The sequence below is a fragment of the Bombina bombina genome, chromosome 8 (assembly GCF_027579735.1).
Source record: "Bombina bombina isolate aBomBom1 chromosome 8, aBomBom1.pri, whole genome shotgun sequence".
NCBI classification, from domain to species: domain Eukaryota; kingdom Metazoa; phylum Chordata; class Amphibia; order Anura; family Bombinatoridae; genus Bombina; species Bombina bombina.
In genome coordinates, this window is record NC_069506.1 from 117,455,934 (window position 1) to 117,476,075 (window position 20,142).

General features: G+C 39.4%; 1 protein-coding gene across 1 annotated transcript in view; it reads left to right on the forward strand.

Annotated features, from left to right (window-relative positions):
- Positions 1-20,142, forward strand: part of ATAD3A (ATPase family AAA domain containing 3A) — a 273,671-nt gene that overhangs the window by 206,837 nt on the left and 46,692 nt on the right. The window contains exons 14-15 of the mRNA XM_053690532.1: positions 14,378-14,545; positions 15,931-16,039. Of these exons, the coding sequence (XP_053546507.1) occupies positions 14,378-14,545; positions 15,931-16,039 (277 nt within the window). The remainder of the gene's footprint in view (positions 1-14,377; positions 14,546-15,930; positions 16,040-20,142) is intronic.

Here is a 20,142-nt window from a genome sequence, read left to right on the forward strand (position 1 = left end):
ACTGCTCTGTTTTAGATACTGAAGAGCATGACGACGCTGATATTAATATTTCTGAAGGGCCCCTAACTCAGTCTGATGGGGCCAGGGAGGTTTTGTCTGAGGGAGAAATTACTGATTCAGGGAACATTTCTCAACAAGCTGAACCTGATGTGATTGCATTTAAATTTAAGTTGGAACATCTCCGCATTCTGCTTAAGGAGGTATTATCCACTCTGGATGATTGTGACAAGTTGGTCATCCCAGAGAAACTATGTAAAATGGACAAGTTCCTAGAGGTGCCGGGGCTCCCAGAAGCTTTTCCTATACCCAAGCGGGTGGCGGACATTGTTAATAAAGAATGGGAAAGGCCCGGTATTCCTTTCGTCCCTCCCCCCATATTTAAAAAATTGTGTCCTATGGTCGACCCCAGAAAGGACTTATGGCAGACAGTCCCCAAGGTCGAGGGAGCGGTTTCCACTTTAAACAAACGCACCACTATACCCATAGAGGATAGTTGTGCTTTCAAAGATCCTATGGATAAAAAATTAGAAGGTTTGCTTAAAAAGATGTTTGTTCAGCAGGGTTACCTTCTACAACCAATTTCATGCATTGTCCCTGTCGCTACAGCCGCATGTTTCTGGTTCGATGAGCTGATAAAGGCGGTCGACAGTGATTCTCCTCCTTATGAGGAGATTATGGACAGAATCAATGCTCTCAAATTGGCTAATTCTTTCACCCTAGACGCCACTTTGCAATTGGCTAGGTTAGCGGCTAAGAATTCTGGGTTTGCTATTGTGGCGCGCAGAGCGCTTTGGTTGAAATCTTGGTCGGCTGATGCGTCTTCCAAGAACAAGCTACTTAACATTCCTTTCAAGGGGAAAACGCTGTTTGGCCCTGACTTGAAAGAGATTATCTCGGATATCACTGGGGGTAAGGGCCACGCCCTTCCTCAGGATCGGCCTTTCAAGGCAAAAAATAAACCTAATTTTCGTCCCTTTCGTAGAAATGGACCAGCCCAAAGTGCTACGTCCTCTAAGCAAGAGGGTAATACTTCTCAAGCCAAGCCAGCTTGGAGACCAATGCAAGGCTGGAACAAGGGAAAGCAGGCCAAGAAACCTGCCACTGCTACCAAGACAGCATGAAATGTTGGCCCCCGATCCGGGACCGGATCTGGTGGGGGGCAGACTCTCTCTCTTCGCTCAGGCTTGGGCAAGAGATGTTCTGGATCCTTGGGCGCTAGAAATAGTCTCCCAAGGTTATCTTCTGGAATTCAAGGGACTTCCCCCAAGGGGGAGGTTCCACAGGTCTCAGTTGTCTTCAGACCACATAAAAAGACAGGCATTCTTACATTGTGTAGAAGACCTGTTAAAAATAGGAGTGATTCATCCCGTTCCATTAAGAGAACAAGGGATGGGGTTCTACTCCAATCTGTTTATAGTTCCCAAAAAAGAGGGAACGTTCAGACCAATCTTAGATCTCAAGATCTTAAACAAGTTTCTCAAGGTTCCATCGTTCAAAATGGAAACCATTCGAACTATTCTTCCTTCCATCCAGGAAGGTCAATTCATGACCACGGTGGATTTAAAGGATGCGTATCTACATATTCCTATCCACAAGGAACATCATCGGTTCCTGAGGTTCGCATTCCTGGACAAACATTACCAGTTCGTGGCGCTTCCTTTCGGATTAGCCACTGCTCCAAGGATTTTCACAAAGGTACTAGGGTCCCTTCTAGCTGTGCTAAGACCAAGGGGCATTGCTGTAGTACCTTACTTGGACGACATTCTGATTCAAGCGTCGTCCCTTCCTCAAGCAAAGGCTCACACGGACATTGTCCTGGCCTTTCTCAGATCTCACGGATGGAAAGTGAACGTGGAAAAGAGTTCTCTATCTCCGTCAACAAGGGTTCCCTTCTTGGGAACAATAATAGACTCCTTAGAAATGAGGATTTTTCTGACAGAGGCCAGAAAAACAAAACTTCTAGACTCTTGTCGGATACTCCATTCCGTTCCTCTTCCTTCCATAGCTCAGTGCATGGAAGTGATCGGGTTGATGGTAGCGGCAATGGACATAGTTCCTTTTGCACGCATTCATCTAAGACCATTACAACTGTGCATGCTCAGTCAGTGGAATGGGGACTATACAGACTTGTCTCCGAAGATACAAGTAAATCAGAGGACCAGAGACTCACTCCGTTGGTGGCTGTCCCTGGACAACCTGTCACGAGGGATGACATTCCGCAGACCAGAGTGGGTCATTGTCACGACCGACGCCAGTCTGATGGGCTGGGGCACGGTCTGGGGATCCCTGAAAGCTCAGGGTCTTTGGTCTCGGGAAGAATCTCTTCTACCGATAAATATTCTGGAACTGAGAGCGATATTCAATGCTCTCAAGGCTTGGCCTCAGCTAGCGAGGGCCAAGTTCATACGGTTTCAATCAGACAACATGACAACTGTTGCGTACATCAACCATCAGGGGGGAACAAGGAGTTCCCTGGCGATGGAAGAAGTGACCAAAATCATTCTATGGGCGGAGTCTCACTCCTGCCACCTGTCTGCTATCCACATCCCAGGAGTGGAAAATTGGGAAGCGGATTTTCTGAGTCGTCAGACATTGCATCCGGGGGAGTGGGAACTCCATCCGGAAATCTTTGCCCAAGTCACTCAGCTGTGGGGCATTCCAGACATGGATCTGATGGCCTCTCGTCAGAACTTCAAAGTTCCTTGCTACGGGTCCAGATCCAGGGATCCCAAGGCGGCTCTAGTGGATGCACTAGTAGCACCTTGGACCTTCAAACTAGCTTATGTGTTCCCGCCGTTTCCTCTCATCCCCAGGCTGGTAGCCAGGATCAATCAGGAGAGGGCGTCGGTGATCTTGATAGCTCCTGCGTGGCCACGCAGGACTTGGTACGCAGATCTGGTGAATATGTCATCGGCTCCTCCTTGGAAGCTACCTTTGAGACGAGACCTTCTTGTTCAGGGTCCGTTCGAACATCCGAATCTGGTTTCACTCCAGCTGACTGCTTGGAGATTGAACGCTTGATCTTATCGAAGCGAGGATTCTCAGATTCTGTTATCGATACTCTTGTTCAGGCCAGAAAGCCTGTAACTAGAAAGATTTACCACAAAATTTGGAAAAAATATATCTGTTGGTGTGAATCTAAAGGATTCCCTTGGGACAAGGTTAAGATTCCTAGGATTCTATCCTTCCTTCAAGAAGGATTGGAAAAAGGATTATCTGCAAGTTCCCTGAAGGGACAGATTTCTGCCTTGTCTGTGTTACTTCACAAAAAGCTGGCCGCTGTGCCAGATGTTCAAGCCTTTGTTCAGGCTCTGGTTAGAATTAAGCCTGTTTACAAACCTTTGACTCCTCCTTGGAGTCTCAATTTAGTTCTTTCAGTTCTTCAGGGGGTTCCGTTTGAACCCTTGCATTCCGTTGATATTAAGTTATTATCTTGGAAAGTTTTGTTTTTAGTTGCAATTTCTTCTGCTAGAAGAGTTTCAGAATTATCTGCTCTGCAGTGTTCTCCTCCTTATCTGGTGTTCCATGCAGATAAGGTGGTTTTACGTACTAAACCTGGTTTTCTTCCAAAAGTTGTTTCTAACAAAAACATTAACCAGGAGATTATCGTACCTTCTCTGTGTCCGAAACCAGTTTCAAAGAAGGAACTTTGTTGCACAATTTGGATGTTGTTCGCGCTCTAAAATTCTATTTAGATGCTACAAAGGATTTTAGACAAACATCTTCCTTGTTTGTTGTTTATTCCGGTAAAAGGAGAGGTCAAAAAGCCACTTCTACCTCTCTGTCTTTTTGGATTAAAAGCATCATCAGATTGGCTTACGAGACTGCCGGACGGCAGCCTCCCGAAAGAATCACAGCTCATTCCACTAGGGCTGTGGCTTCCACATGGGCCTTCAAGAACGAGGCTTCTGTTGATCAGATATGTAGGGCAGCGACTTGGTCTTCACTGCACACTTTTACCAAATTTTACAAGTTTGATACTTTTGCTTCTTCTGAGGCTATTTTTGGGAGAAAGGTTTTGCAAGCCGTGGTGCCTTCCATTTAGGTGACCTGATTTGCTCCCTCCCTTCATCCGTGTCCTAAAGCTTTGGTATTGGTTCCCACAAGTAAGGATGACGCCGTGGACCGGACACACCTATGTTGGAGAAAACAGAATTTATGTTTACCTGATAAATTACTTTCTCCAACGGTGTGTCCGGTCCACGGCCCGCCCTGGTTTTTTTAATCAGGTCTGATAATTTATTTTCTTTAACTACAGTCACCACGGTACCATATGGTTTCTCCTATGCAAATATTCCTCCTTAACGTCGGTCGAATGACTGGGGTAGGCGGAGCCTAGGAGGGATCATGTGACCAGCTTTGCTGGGCTCTTTGCCATTTCCTGTTGGGGAAGAGAATATCCCACAAGTAAGGATGACGCCGTGGACCGGACACACCGTTGGAGAAAGTAATTTATCAGGTAAACATAAATTCTGTTTTTGCCTCAGCTGAGGCTTCTTTTGAGAGAAAGGTTCTTCAAGCAGTGGTGCCTTTTGTACCCTGTGTTGTACCTCCCTTATCATCTGTGTCCTCTAGCTTGGGTATTGGTTCCCAATAGTAATTAGAGATGATCCGTGGACTCACCGTGTCATTAGAACAAAAACTACATTTATGCTAACCTGATAAATTGTATTTATTTCTTGACACGGTGAGTCCACAGCCTGCCCTGTTTTATTTAGACAGTTTTTGTGTTATAAACCTCATGCATCTCTGCACCTTGTTACTTCCTTTCTCTCTTTTTCCTTCAGTCGAATGACTGGGGTTGGAGGAAAGGGAGGTGATACTTAACAGCTTTGCTGTGGTGCTCTTTGCCTCCTCCTGCTGGCCAGGAGTGATATTGCCAACAGTAATTAGAGATGATCCGTGGACTCTGTGTCAAGAAAGAAATACATTCATCAGGTAAGCATAAATTTTGTTTTTATTTCTCTATTTCTTCGGTTATTGCACTAGCGATGGAGAATTCTGTTACTTTAGAGGGCACTCCCTCTATTCCTAATGAGTATATATGGTGAGGAGGCCTTATTTCCTCCCTCTCAATTATGTTCCATATGCCTTGATAATGTGATAATATCAAACATGTTTGATACCACGGAGCCGTCCACCTCTGAGGAGTTGTCGTCCAGTGAGGTGCGTACCCTACATTCTTATCTCTACACATGCAGTTTTCCCGTAGCATTGCTGATCCTCCATCTGGAGGGGGCCTTTTTTCACCAGGCGTTACTGTGCAGTTCAGATGGCGGTGTCTGCGGCCTTTAATGCTTTACCTCGCCCTGCTAAGCTCAAGCGAAAGGTTACATATTGCACTCCTTCCCAGAGTACATCAGATAATTTATTGGATTTAATTTAGGGTTATCCGAGGATGAAGTCCTTTCTGAGACTTCAGAGTATGAACATTCTGGGTCGGAGTCTGCTGCCTCTAAACCTCCGGCGGCGAGGGAACAAGACTTTTTAGTTTAGGAATTTGCGCTTTCTTCTAAAGGAAGTTTTTGGCAAAGTCAGAGGTTCCAGAGGCCAAATTGCCTGATGAACCTTTAATTCCTAAATTGGATAAAGTTTGAGGACAGGGTGGTACCTTATCCTTCCCTGCTCCTGTTAGATGGCGAACATTATTAAGAATGAATGGGACAGGATTGGATTCCTTTTCCCCCTCTTCTCCCTTTAACAAATTGTCCCCGGTCTTGGACTCTCAATGGAGTTGTGAGGTTCTGTCCCTAAATGGGATGGTGTTCTCTTCACCCTTGCTAAACGTACTACTATCCTGCTTGAGGATAGTAATTCGTTTGAAGAGCACATGGATAAAAGATGGAAACTCTGTTAAGAAAAATGTTTCAACATACGGGATATTTGTTTTAACCAGCGGCGGCTGTTGCCGCGGTTACTGGAGAAACTACTTTCTGGTGTGACTCCTTATAGGGTTTGATCCAGGTGGAGGATCCCCTCGACGTTACTCAGAAAATATTTATTTGCCATTAGGCCTCTATAGATCAGATTTGTAAGGCGGCTGGTTCTCCTTACATACTTTTTCCAAATTTTACAAGTTTGATGTTTTTGCTGCTTCTGAAGCAGCCTTCAGGAGAAAGGTTTTGCAGGTTGTGGTGGCCTCCGATTAGGGTCCGCCTCTCTTTTTTCCTCCCCTAAGCATTCCGTGTACTCTAGAGCTTGTGTATATGTTCCCCACAAGTAAGGAATGCAGCTGTGGACTCTTTCCATATTAAGATGGAAAACATAAATTATTCCTAACTGATAAATTCTTTTCCATCTGTTTCGGAAGAGTCCACAGCTCCCGCCCGTGTTCTCCGATGGGCGGCCCTAAATTTGAAATTTCTTTCAAATTTCTTTTCATTCTCTTGGCAAGAGTCCATGAGCTAGTGACGTATTGGATATACAATCCTACCAGGAGGGGCAAAGTTTCCCAAACCTCAAATTGCCTATAAATACACCCCTCACCACACCCACAATTCAGTTTTACAAACTTTGCCTCCTATCGAGGTTGTGAAGTAAATTTGTGCTAAGATTTCTACATTGAAATGCGCTTCTCAGCATTTTGAAGCCATATTCCTTTCAGAGTACAGTGAATGTCAGAGGGATGTGAAGGGAGTATCACCTATTGAATGCAATGGTTTTCCTTGTGGGAGATCTATTTCATAGGTTCTCTGTTATCGATCGTAGAGATTCATCTCCTACCTCCCTTATTCAGATCGACGATATACTCTCATATTCCATTACCTCTACTGATAACTGTTTCAGTACTGGTTTGGCTATCTGCTATATGTGGATGGGTGTCTTTCGGTAAGTATGTTTTCATTACTTAAGACGCTCAGCTATGGTTTGGCACTTTATGCATTAATATAAAGTTCTAAATATATGTATTGTACTTATATTTGCCATGAGTCAGGTTTATGTATATTTCCTTTTGCAGACTATCAGTTTCATATTTGAGAGAAAAACATATTTAGTTTTTTTTTCAATTGACTGCTTTTTCATTAAATTTCGTGGGCAAAATTAGACTCGCGAGGGCGCAAAATGCCAAAGTTTATTGCGTCATTCTTGGCGCGAGAATATTTTGGCGTGAAGGTACGTCCGATGACGCAAATTCGTCATTTCTGGCGTCTTAGTTGACGCCAAGTTCCTTGCACAAGATTGCAGCTTCAATGATGCGAGTGTCATTTCCGGATGTTAGCGCCAAAACAATTTCCATTTGTGTTGTGCGTCATACTTTCATTATTTAAAACCCCATTCCTATATGCCTCTTGCCTTTTTCTATATCAGAGGGCTATGCTGTTTGCATTTTTTTCCCATTCCTGAAACTGCCATATAAGGAAATTGATCATTTTGCTTTATATGTTGTTTTTTCTCTTACATTTGCAAGATGTCTCAATCTGATCATGTTTCAGAAACCTATGTTGGAACCCTGCTGCCTGATAACAGTTCTACCAAAGCTAAGTGCATTTGTTGTAAATTTGTGGCGATTATATCTCCAGCTGTGGTATGTAATAGTTGTCATGATAAGCATTTACATGCAGAGCATGTGTTCATCCGTAATAGTACAATGCCTGTTGTTCCTTCAAAATATAATGTACATGATATACCTGTGAATATAAAAGATTTTATTGCTGATGTCATTCAGAAGGCTTTGTCTGCCATCCCGCCTTCTAATAAACGTAAAAGGTCTTTTAAAACTTCTCATAAAGTTGATGAAATTTCAAATGACCGACAACATACTGAATTATCCTTCTCTGATGAGGATCTATCTGATTCAGAAGATCCCTCCTCAGATATTGACACTGACAAATCTACTTATTTATTTAAAATGGAGTATATACATTCCTTGTTAAAAGAGGTGTTGATTACATTGGATATTGAGGAAACTAGTCCTCTTGATATTAAAACTAGTAAACGTTTAAATTCTGTTTATAAACCAGAGGTTTTTCCAGTTCCTGATGCTATTTCTGATGTGATTTCTATGGAATGGAATAGGCCTGGTACTTCTTTTATTCCTTCTTCAAGGTTTAAAAAATTGTATCCTTTGCCAGCAGTTATATTGGAGTTTTGGGAAAAGATCCCCAAAGTTGATGGGGCTATTTGTACTCTTACTAAACGTACTACTATTCCTATGGAAGATAGTACTTCTTTTAAAGATCCTTTAGATAGGAAACTTGAATCATATCTAAGGAAAGCTTATTTATATTCTGGCCATCTCCTCAGGCCTGCCATTTCTATGGCTGATGTTGCAGCTGCATCAACTTTTTGGTCGGAAAGTTTAGCGCAACAGGAAACTAATCCTGATTTGTCAAGCATTGTTCGCTTGCTTCAACATGCTAATCATTTTATCTGCGATGCCATTTTTGATATCATCAAAATTGATGTTAAATCTATGTCTTTAGCTATTTTAGCTAGAAGAGCTTTGTGGCTCAAATATTGGAATGCTGACATGGTATCTAAGTCTAGATTACTATCTCTTTCTTTCCAAGGTAATAAGTTATTTGGTTCTCAGTTGGATTCTATTATTTCAACTGTCACTGGGGGAAGGGAGTTTTTTTGCCTCAGGATAAAAGACCTAAGGGTAAATCTAAAGCCTCTAAGCGTTTTCGTTCCTTTACACAAAGTAAGGAACAGAAACCTAATCCTTCCCCCAAATAATCTGGTTCCAATTGGAAACCTTCTTCAAGCTAGAGTAAATCCAAGCCGTTTAAGAAACCAAAGCCAGAACCAAAGTCTGCATGAAGGTGCGGCCCTCATTCCAGCTCAGCTGGTAGGGGGCAGATTAAGATTCTTCCAAAACATTTGGGCAGATTCTGTCCAAAATCAATGGATTCAGAGTATTGTCTCTCAAGGGTACAGAATAGATTTCAGAGTAAGACCTCCTGTGAGAAGATTTTTTTTTCTCTCACTTATCCCAGCAAATCCAGTAAATGCTCAGGCTTTTCTGAAGTGTGTTTCAGACCTGGAGCTTTCAGGGGTAGTCATACCAGTTCCGTTTCAGAAACAGGATCTGGGGTTTTATTCAAATCTATTCATTGTCCCAAAGAAAGAAAATTCATTCAGGCCAGTTCTGGATCTGAAAATTTTAAATCGTTATGTAAAAGGGCCAACTTTCAAAATGGTGACTATAAGGACTATTCTGCCTTTTGTTCAGCAAGGGCATTATATGTCCACAATAGACTTACATGATGCATATCTTCATATTCCGATTCATCCAGACCACTATCAGTTTCTGAGATTCTCTTTTCTAGACAAGCATTACCAATTTGTCGCTCTTCCATTTGGCCTAGCGAGAGCTCCAAGAATCTTTTCAAAGGTTCTCGGGGCCCTACTCTCGGTAATCAGAGAACGGGGTATTGCAGTGTTTCCTTATTTGAACAATATCTTGGTACTAGTTCAGTCTTTACATTCTGCAGAATCTCACACAAATCAAATAGTGTTGTTTCTTCAAAGACATGGTTGGAGGATCAATTTATCAAAAAGTTCTTTGATTCCTCAGACAAGGGTCACCTTTTTAGGTTTCCAGATAGATTCAGTGTTACAGGCTCGTAAATCTGTTTCTAGGAAGATTTATTATCGAGTTTGGAAGACTTATATTTCATGGTGTTATTCTCATAATTTCTCCTGGCATTCTTTTAGAATTCCTAGAATTTTACAGTTTCTTCAGGATGGTTTGGATAAGGGTTTGTCTGCAAGTTCCTTGAAGGGACAAATCTCTGCTCTTTTTGTTTTATGTCACAGAAAGATTGCTAAGCTTCCTGATATTCACTGTTTTTTGTACAGGCTTTGGTCCGTATCAAGCCTGTCATTAAATCAATCTTTCCTCCTTAAAGTCTTAATTTGGTTTGGAAGGCTTTACAGGCTCCTCCGTTTGAGCCTATGCATTATTTGGACATTAAACTACTTTCTTGTAAAGTGTTGTTCCTTTTGGCCATCTCTTCTGCTAGAAGAGTTTCTGAATTATCTGCTCTCTTGTTAATCTCCTTTTCTGATTTTCCATCAGGATAAGGCAGTTTTGTGGATTTCATTTAAATTTCTACCTAAGGTTGTGACTTCTTACAACATTAAAAGAGAAATTGTTGTCCCTTCTTTGTGTCCTAATCCTAATAATTCTTTGGAGAGATCCTTACATTCTTTGGATGTGGTAAGAGCTTTGAAATATTATGTTGAAGCTACTAAAGATTTCGGGAAGAGTTCTAGTCTATTTGTTATCTTTTCTGGTTCTTGGAAAGGTCAGAAGGCTTCTGCTATTTCCTTGGCATCTTTGTTAAAGCTTCTGATTCATCAGGCTTATTTGGAGTTGGGTCAGGCCCCGCCTCAGAGAATTACAGCTCATTCTACTAGATCAGTCCCCACTTCGTGGGCTTTTAAGAATGAAGTTGATCAGATTTGCAAAGCAGCAACTTGGTCCTCTTTGCATACATTTACTAAATTCTACCGTTTTGATGTATTTGCTTCTTCGAAAGCAGTTTTTGGTAGAAAAGTTTTTCAGGCAGCTGTTTCAGTTTGATTCCTCTGCTTATGTTTGAGTTTTTTCTTTTCATTATGAGAATAAACTTGGATTTATTTTTTTTCAGCGGAAAATGTCTGTTATTATTTTCTCTCTCCCTCTCTAGTGACTCTTCTGTGGAGTTCCACATCTTGGGTATTACTATCCCATTCGTCACTAGCTCATAGACTCTTGCCAATTACATGAAAGAAAACGTAATTTATCTAAGAACTTACCTGATAAATTCATTTTTTTCATATTGGCAAGAGTCCATGAGACCCACCCTTTTTATGGTGGTTAAGATTTTTTGTATAAAGCACAATTATTTCTAAATTAATTTGTTGATGCTTTTTACTCCTTTCTTTATTACCCCACTACTTAGCTATTCGTTAAACTGAATTGTGGGTGTGGTGAGGGGTGTATTTATAGGCATTTTGAGGTTTGGGAAACTGTCCCTTTAAATACCTCCCTCACTTCTTCATAACCCCAGTCATTTTGCTGAGGGAACAAGGAACAGTAGGAGAAATATCAGGGTGAAAAAGGTTCCAGAAGAAGAAAAACATAATTTATGTAAGAACTTACCTGATAAATTAATTTCTTTCATATTAGCAAGAGTCCATGAGGCCCACCCTTTTTTGTGGTGGTTATGATTTTTTTGTATAAAGCACAATTATTCCAATTCCTTATTTTTTATGCTTTCGCACTTTTTTCTTGTCACCCCACTTCTTGGCTATGCGTTAAACTGATTTGTGGGTGTGGTGAGGGGTGTATTTATAGGCATTTTGAGGTTTGGGAAACTTTGCCCCTCCTGGTAGGATTGTATATCCCATACGTCACTAGCTCATGGACTCTTGCCAATATGAAAGAAATGAATTTATCAGGTAAGTTCTTACATAAATTATGTTTTTCTTCTTCTGGAACCTTTTTCACCCTGATATTTCTCCTACTGTTCCTTGTTCCCTCAGCAAAATGACTGGGGTTATGAAGAAGTGAGGGAGGTATTTAAAGGGACAGTATACACTCATTTTCATATAACTGCATGTAATAGACACTACTATAAAGAATAAGATGCACAGATACTGATATTAAAATCCAGTATAAAACTGTTTAAAAACTTACTTAGAAGCTGTCAGTTTAGCTCTGTTGAAAAGGTAGTTAAAAAGCCCACTGCAAGTGGCAAATAAGACACTCCCCCTCCCCCTTCTTTTGCATATGAAACAGGAGCAAGCTGGAGAAGGTAGCTGACAGTATTCACATAAAACTTTGGGGCTTGGTTAGGAGTCTGAAAATCAGAGCAATGTTATTTAAAAAAAAGCAAAACTATACATTTTTTTTTTAAAAAAACAACTTAATAGGCTATAAAAATAGATCATCTACAAAACATCTATGCAAAGAAAAAATGAGTGTATAATGTCCCTTTAAGCCTTTGGCTGGGGTGTCTTTGCCTCCTCCTGGTGGCCAGGTTCAGTATTTCCCACAATTAAGGAATGCGGCTGTGGACTCTTCCCATACAGATGGAAATGAAATTATCATGTAAGCATAATTTATGTTTTTGTTGAAGAAACAGCAATGCCCTACTGGGAGCTAGCTTAACAGATTGGGTGTGCCAATGACGAGGCATGCATTTGCAGCCACCAGTCATCGGTTGGCTTCCAGTAGTGCATTGCTGCTCCTTATCCTAAATAGGTATGCTTTTCAACAAATGATTCCAAAAGAATGAAGCACATTAGATAATAGATGTAAAATAGAATGTTGTTTAAAATTGCCTGTTTGTCTAAGTCATCAAAGTTTATTTTGACTTTATTGTCCCTTTAAGTGTCATATCCAGCACAGGTATTTACAATATACCATTCCCATAAATGTCACCTCTTTGTCAAATGCCATCTCACTACAGGGCTACTTCACTCCAGTTCCTATGATTCTTCCCACATAACATTTCTGTACTTGTTTTATTCTTGGATAAGGATTGGACAAATTACACACAAAATCAGCCTCTTCTTTCCTTGGATGTATCTTGCTTAGTGCAGTGTGCATACCTTTCCCTTAGAATTAGGGACAGGCAATTGTGATTCATCAACTTTTTTTCCCTTTTCCTCAATGGTGCACATGAAATATATGCATATGTGTGTATGTCACTGAAACAGTGATAGCTTATTAAAGAAGCATTTTTTGCTAAGGCAAGTGTATATAGAAAAAACGTTTCAATTCCAAATTTAATTTCATCCATGCGCGTTTTAGTTTTGACTATTATGTCCCTTTAAATACCTAACCCACTCACAGTGCTTCTCAGCTGATGTCCTTGCTGTCTGAATGTAAAATATGGTTTAGATCGAGCCCTCCCATTGTCATAAGGAGTTATTTTCTATCCCGTTAGGAAGCAAGTGCCTTTTATATTTTCTTCCTTTTCACTCCCTATGGGATCTTCATCTTCAGGTTATATTTTAATGTCAGCTTTTTACAGTTATGCTGCATCACTTTCAAGTGATTTAGCATATGAGTATTATATCCCTTTAAATAATGCATTTATATGGCATATGTAGTTTCTGTTTTATAGTTCTCTACAATGTTCCTTTACTGATTTACAAATCTTAAATATGCATATTATTAGATATGTATGTGTGTGTGCGTGTGTTTGTGTGTGTGTGTGTGTGTATGTGTATGTGTGTGTATATATATATATATAGTAGTAGACAATTTCCAGTTCAACCCACCAATGGCCAACTCGCCTGGGTGCAATGATATACCATCAAATAGAAAACAAGAGAATGCACTCTCAGGACTTTTTAAAAAAAACCAATTTAATGGAACGTTTTCGGGGTTCACAACCCCTTGCTGATGAAGGGGTTGTGAACCCCGAAAACGTTCCATTAAATTGTTTTTTTTTAAAAAAGTCCTGAGAGTGCATTCTCTTGTTTTATTTATATATATATATATATATATATATATATATATATATATATATATATATATATATATATATATATATATATATATATATACTGTATGTATGTATATATGTATGTGTGTGTATGTATATATCTATATATGTGTATATATATATATGTGTATATATATATATGTGTATATATATATATATATATATATATATATATATATATATATATATATATATACATACACACACACACACACACACACACACACACACACACACCCCTGTCTATCTATGTTCATTAATGCATGAAGTACTAGCCTAATATATAAATTTAGTTTTTACTTACTTTGGTCGCATAAGTTCATTTTAAGATTGATTGAAACAAACTAATTACTTTAAGAATGTCTTTAACAAACCTTCTTATGCTTTAGAACTAACATTTATAGCTTTTCTGGTTTGAGGACTTACATCTACGACAGGAAAAATAAGTAACACACTGGCATTTTTGTTAAGTGGCTCCTAGGAAAAAAATATATATATTTTGATAAAATGTAATAATCATTGAAGCAGTTCTTCATCAACTGACAGTTTTGTGAAAGGCAGGTACACCCCATATTGAATAGCTCGTTTGAGAGTTACATTTTCATCCCAGGTCTCACTTTTCAGGTCATAGTTCTGAAGAGTTCTATTGGGATCTTGCACTTACAAAAACCATGTACAGTACTGGCAGACACTAACAATTCATTCAATTAAATTACTTGATTTTATTTATTGGATGTCCGCTACTCTGAGAATGTTCTCTGTCTTCATTGCTGTGGTATATTATTAGCACAAAATAACTTAAAAAAAATAATAATCTATTAAACGAATTGTCATCTTTGTCATTAAATGTTAGGTCAATATTTTGATTTATTTTTGTTCTGTACTTTTTTTTAACTTAAGTCATTTTAACATCTTAATTTTTCTTTCAGGTTTATGTTGGTGTTAGCCAGTAACCAGCCTGAGCAGTTTGATTGGGCCATAAATGACCGAATAGATGAAATAGTCAACTTTGCCCTTCCAGGTCTAGAGGAGAGAGAGCGTCTGGTCAGGCTTTATTTTGATAAATATGTTCTCATACCAGCAACTGAAGGCAAGCAGTAAGTTCACTTGTGTTTTGGCTGTTATATCCTCTCTATAAGATTTGCCTTATTGCATACATGCTTACTTTAAAGGACCTCTCAATGCAGTAGAATAGCATAATTAACAAGTACATAATAAAAACATAATACAAAAACACCTACTCTGAATTTCAAATAAGCAGTAAATATATTTTTCTGGCAATTTTTTTTTCTCTCACATTTTCCAGCTCCCGGTATCATGTGACAGACATCAGCCAATCACAGACTAGTATACATATACCCTGTGAGCTTGTGCACTTGCTTAGTAGCAGCTTGTTTCCCAGAAAGTGTGAATATAAAAAGATTGAGCAAAATGTAATAATGGAAGTAAACCGGAAAGTGTCTTAAAACTGCATGCTCTTTAAATCATAAATGTTTATTTTGACTTGAGTGTCCCTTTAATTCTGAATATGAAGCTTGCATGTAAAATGTTAGCATTAAAACATCACAGTGATGTAATCAGATCTAGTTTAATCTGAGGTTTTTTTACAGGTCACCAATAAAATTTAAATACATATCCTTTTAATGTAGGATTAATTTGTAATAATGATATGTAGTTGGGGGTTTCTAGTTGATATAACATACTTGCCAGTATTTGTAACAGGAACATCAGATGCTCATTGTTTAGTTTTCCAAACTTGGGCCTCTTAAAAATTGTGACTTTGCATTACATATTTGACATGTGCACAGACTAAAAATTTGTTTTAGACTAAACATCAATCACACAAAAAAAATGTTTTTCTCTATTTGCTTATGTGATTGGTCAAAATGAGTTTATCGAAAATTATTATTCATATGGGGAATGTCTTCAGCGGACGAGAAGTTGGACAGCAGCTTAAACTTCAATAAAAGAAAAAGTTAAAATAATAGGTAGAGCTACTGTTAAATTTCTTATGGAGTCATGATTGGCCCATAACAATAGTGAAACTGACACATTTATTAGCGGACGCTGGAGTCAATCAAATGACAAGGACATTGCTAAAGCGTTACTGAATAGTGTTCATTTTGAACTATTTCCCACCTTTAAAATTACGGTTTAAACCACACAAATTAAGATTTTTGTTTTTATTTTTTGGCACATGCCCTTGTTCATGCACTCGTTCATTTGGTGACTGTTTCTTGTATTTCTGACAAATGCATAAAATGGCAAAAATGTATACATTTTAACATCTGTCTGCAAACAAATGTGTATATAAAGAAAAAAATAGTTGTTTTATTGTTCTGCATTACATTATTTTGTTTATTTATTTCCTTAATCCTTTAAAATAAAAAAAAAATTGCATAGACCTAATGTTTGTAGGGTTCAAATCTTTATATCAATATCTATAAGCATCCTTTCATTTTTAAATCTGTTTTTTTGCTAGACGTTTAAAAGTTGCCCAGTTTGACTATGGAAAGAAGTGCTCTGAACTAGCAACGGTGACAACAGGCATGTCTGGCAGAGAGATTTCTAAACTTGGTGTATCATGGCAGGTGAGTTGGATATTGTTTTCAGATGTCTGTTGTACCTGGAAGTGTCACTTTCCATCTAAAGGGGAGGAGAGTCCACAGCTTTATTCATTACTATTGGGAATTAAGAACCTGGCCACCAGGAGGAGGCAAAGACACCCCAGCCAAAGGCTTGAATACCTCCCCCACTTCCCTCATCCCCCAGTCATTCTTTACCTTTCGTCACAGGAGGATGGCAGAGGAGTGCCGGAGTTTCGGAGTAGTCTCTTATGGAGGGTAGTACTCTTCGCAGTGGGACTGGAGTTTTAAGTAGTCCTGTCAGCCTCTCTGTGAGGGCCTGGGCGAAAGTTAGAGTCCAGAGATGCAGGGAGAGTCTTTCTGCGAAACCATCCCGACTCATATTAACTGCTCCATAAGCAATCAGTGTTGACGAGTTTTGCTGCCTGCTTTCTTCACTTAAGTCCATGTCAGGAGCGACATAGAAGACAGGGTCACAGTGTGGCACCTTTTTATCTTTACAGAATCAAGGGTTAATATTCCTGGAAGGGGGATTATTGAACAGGGGGGTTTATACATGATATTGTGTATTGTGTCATTGCTGCGTTATGTGCGAGATGAGGCTCTGGCAATGTGTGGAACTTTCAGGTGACTTGCAGGAATCTTGCACTGCCATTTTTGGCACGTTTTTTTCCCTAGTGCAGGGGCGGTCCTGCCAGGCATTCCACGTGACGGGGTGTGTCTATCCTCTGTTGATCTGTGGCGCAGGAGACATAAGTGGTTTCTATAGTCCGGGTCCTAGGAGGTGGTGAGTGCCCCGGCCATTGGTGGTATAAAGGTGCCTTTTTGTAAATTAAGTTAGTCTTCCCATAAACGCAAGCGATGGAGGACTCTGACGCATTAGAGGGCTCTCCCTCCTTAACAAAGTCTCATTCCTGTGTTTATTGTAGATCAAGTTCTGGTAGATCAGCCTGCTCAACTATGTTCCACATGCCTTGATAAAGTTACAACATCTAAATGTAAACTGATGTCTAGTACTACTGAGCCGTTCACCTCTGAGGGTTCATCGTCCTGTGAGGTGTGTTCCCTGCATTAATCTCCTATTGCACATGCAGTGCCCCGGGGTCCAACCGTCACTCCTTCGGGAGAGATTCATTGGCCGTCATACTTTGCAGACCAAATGGAATCTGCGGTTTCTAAAGTGATCCAAGCCTTACCACGTTCTGCTAAGTGGCCCGACCCAGGGTTTGTCCTCGCCGATGGCAAATCCAGAGGCTCTATACAAAGTTGAGGCCCACTCCGACTCTTCTGAGGAGGCCCATTCTGGGTCGGAGTCCATGTCGTCTAAGCCTCCTGCTGCGTAGGAGCCTGGTTATAGGTTTAAAATTGATACAGAAGCCGTTGCGCTACCCTCTTTTATATATCCTCTATGGTTATAATTGTATAGATGGTATTATGTCACCAAGTATTAGAGTTAACCTATTAATGTATCGCGGACTCTCAGATGGATATATCACAATATCCTCAAAATTATTAGTGTGCACAGTTTCATGCAAATGTTTATATTGATATATATTCAGGATAGTTATAATCCAAACTGTGTGGGATTGAACACAGACCTTATAAATGGGGACAGGTGCGGTTCTGAGAAGTAAGTCAAGAAATACGGATATACCGTCCTTACAGACTATCCTGTTGGATCCTTAGAGGTCCCCAATATGATATTTCTTGTAAGGCTGAAGCTTTGTATTAAAGGAGATTTCCTGTGAACATTCTCCTCAAATAGTTGGTATGAACAATAACACCATGAATCTTAAATTCACTAGTAACATACAAAAAAATAGAAATAGAATTCTTAGATCTGTTACTTCATATAATCAAGACAATAAAGTCGCAATCAAAAACTATAGGAAGCCCACTGATAAGAATGGTTTCATACACGCTGAAAGTGGTCACCTGCAGAGGTGGAAACATACCTCTAGGACAATACCAAAGGTTAAAAAGGAATTGCACCCATGAATCAGACTATGTGAGTGAGGCTTAAGTATTAGATGAAAGATTTTTAGAAAAAGGATATAATCAACATCTTATCAACAATGTTAAAAATAGTTTCCACTATGAATAGATCAGATATGCTCATTCCAATGGACAAAAATAAAAGTAATTCATTAGATGAGATATGGTTCATTACAACTAATAATCAGGGAAGCAAAGATATAAAAAACATCTTAAAGAAGCACTGGAACATACTCCTTAATGATCCTGTTTTAGGCAAAATACTTCCTTCTAGACCAATAGTAGTGTTTTAAAAAGAATAAAAACCTCAAGAATCTCTTAGCCCCCTCTAAATTAAGGTCATATAATAAAGTTCACATTAGAAACAACCCCAACAATTGGCTGATGAGATCAAATGGAACATGGCCCTGTAATTATAACAAGTGCTGCATGTGTAAATGTATAACTAAAGGAGATACCTTCAAGGACACTAACATTACCAAAGAATATAAGGTTAAACACAAATTCACATGCAGATCGACATATGAGGTGTATCTACTCACATGCAATTGTAAATGTTCCTACATAGGAAGAACGAAAAGAATTGCTAAAACGAGATTTGGGGAACATTAGAATAATATCAAAAACAAACTAGAAACACATAGTGTACCAGAACACTTCAAGATTCACCATAACTCTAATCCCTGTAGTCTAAAAATCATGATACTAGACTGGGTAGCACCTTATACTACCAATAACAGATTAATGACACTTGGACAAAATGAAACATATTGGATACATGAACTTAACACTCTTAACACAGCAAATGAGAAGAGCTTGAATATTGATTTAGATTTTCAAGCCTTTATGTAATATAAGGATCCCTGCAAGGGGCGTAATAGTATCAGGTATATCTTGGTTGGAACAAAATTAGTATATATCCATTGGGTTCACATATGAAGTGCATAATTTGTTTTTTATTGTTCTATTTCTGCAGCTTATAGTCCGCCATCAATTTTAGATATTATGAGTATATCAGTGAATCACATAGACCGCAAATATAACGTTTCATGAGTGTACTAGTGAATCGTATAGATGATATGTATAACAATTTCATGTAACAATGCTGGTATCCGGTATTTGTCAGCTAGAACACTTATTTATATTGGGTCCATATAGGAGCTGTATAAAGTGTTCCGTGTCTCTTTAGCTTACAGTCTTGATATTAATTTTAGACATTGCGAGTGTATCAACTTTACAGACAATCACGTACTGCCAATATACTTTTGTAGCATTTTCTTGTGCAATGTTTAACTTATATGTTTTTATGTATTATATACATTTGTTTAACTGTGATACTTGTATACATTAGATCACCTCATAAGCGACAAGTGGACTCTCTAATTCCCAGGTCAGGGCGGGTGCTGAGCTGATCAGTACTCTCCAATTGGACGCCCTGTAGCCAATCAGGTTTGGGCAAGAAAACCGGGAATTTTAGAATCCGGCTATTTAAGATCAGAGCTCAGCAGCTCTGTAAACTTACCTCTTGAAAAAGTCTGGGTGTCGCCAGACGAAACGCGTTGAGGACAAAAGATAATGTGTCATCGCAGCAATGCCAGTAAAGCGGTCTGCAAACCGTGAACTAGCTCAGCAAACAGTCCGCACCAGATCCACACCAGATCGAGGACTAAGGAAGGATTACAGCAAGGAGCAACTACGTTCAAAGAACAGACACGGACTGACAAAGTAGCTGAATACAGTGACATACTTTCACTATCTGCAATAATTTATTTTATACATTGTACGAGCGTTTTTATATTGCGCTATTTCCATTTATAAATATAACTTTTACCCTTAGAGGTCCGTCTGTGGGCGCTTGTGCTTTTCTTTTTCAGTTTTTTGGTTACAGGTTTAAGAGGGAAAATTTGCGTTTTCTGCTGACGCAGGTATTTGCTCTGGAGGGAAACTAAGATCCCAGAGGAACCTGCGATTCCTAAGCTTGACAAGCTGTACGAGGACAGGGTGGTGCCTCAGACATTCTCTGATCCCGTTAAGATGGCAAATATTAAGAATGAATGAGAGCGATTAGGGTCACCCTTTTCCCCTTCTTCTTTTAAAAAACTGTTTCCCGTACC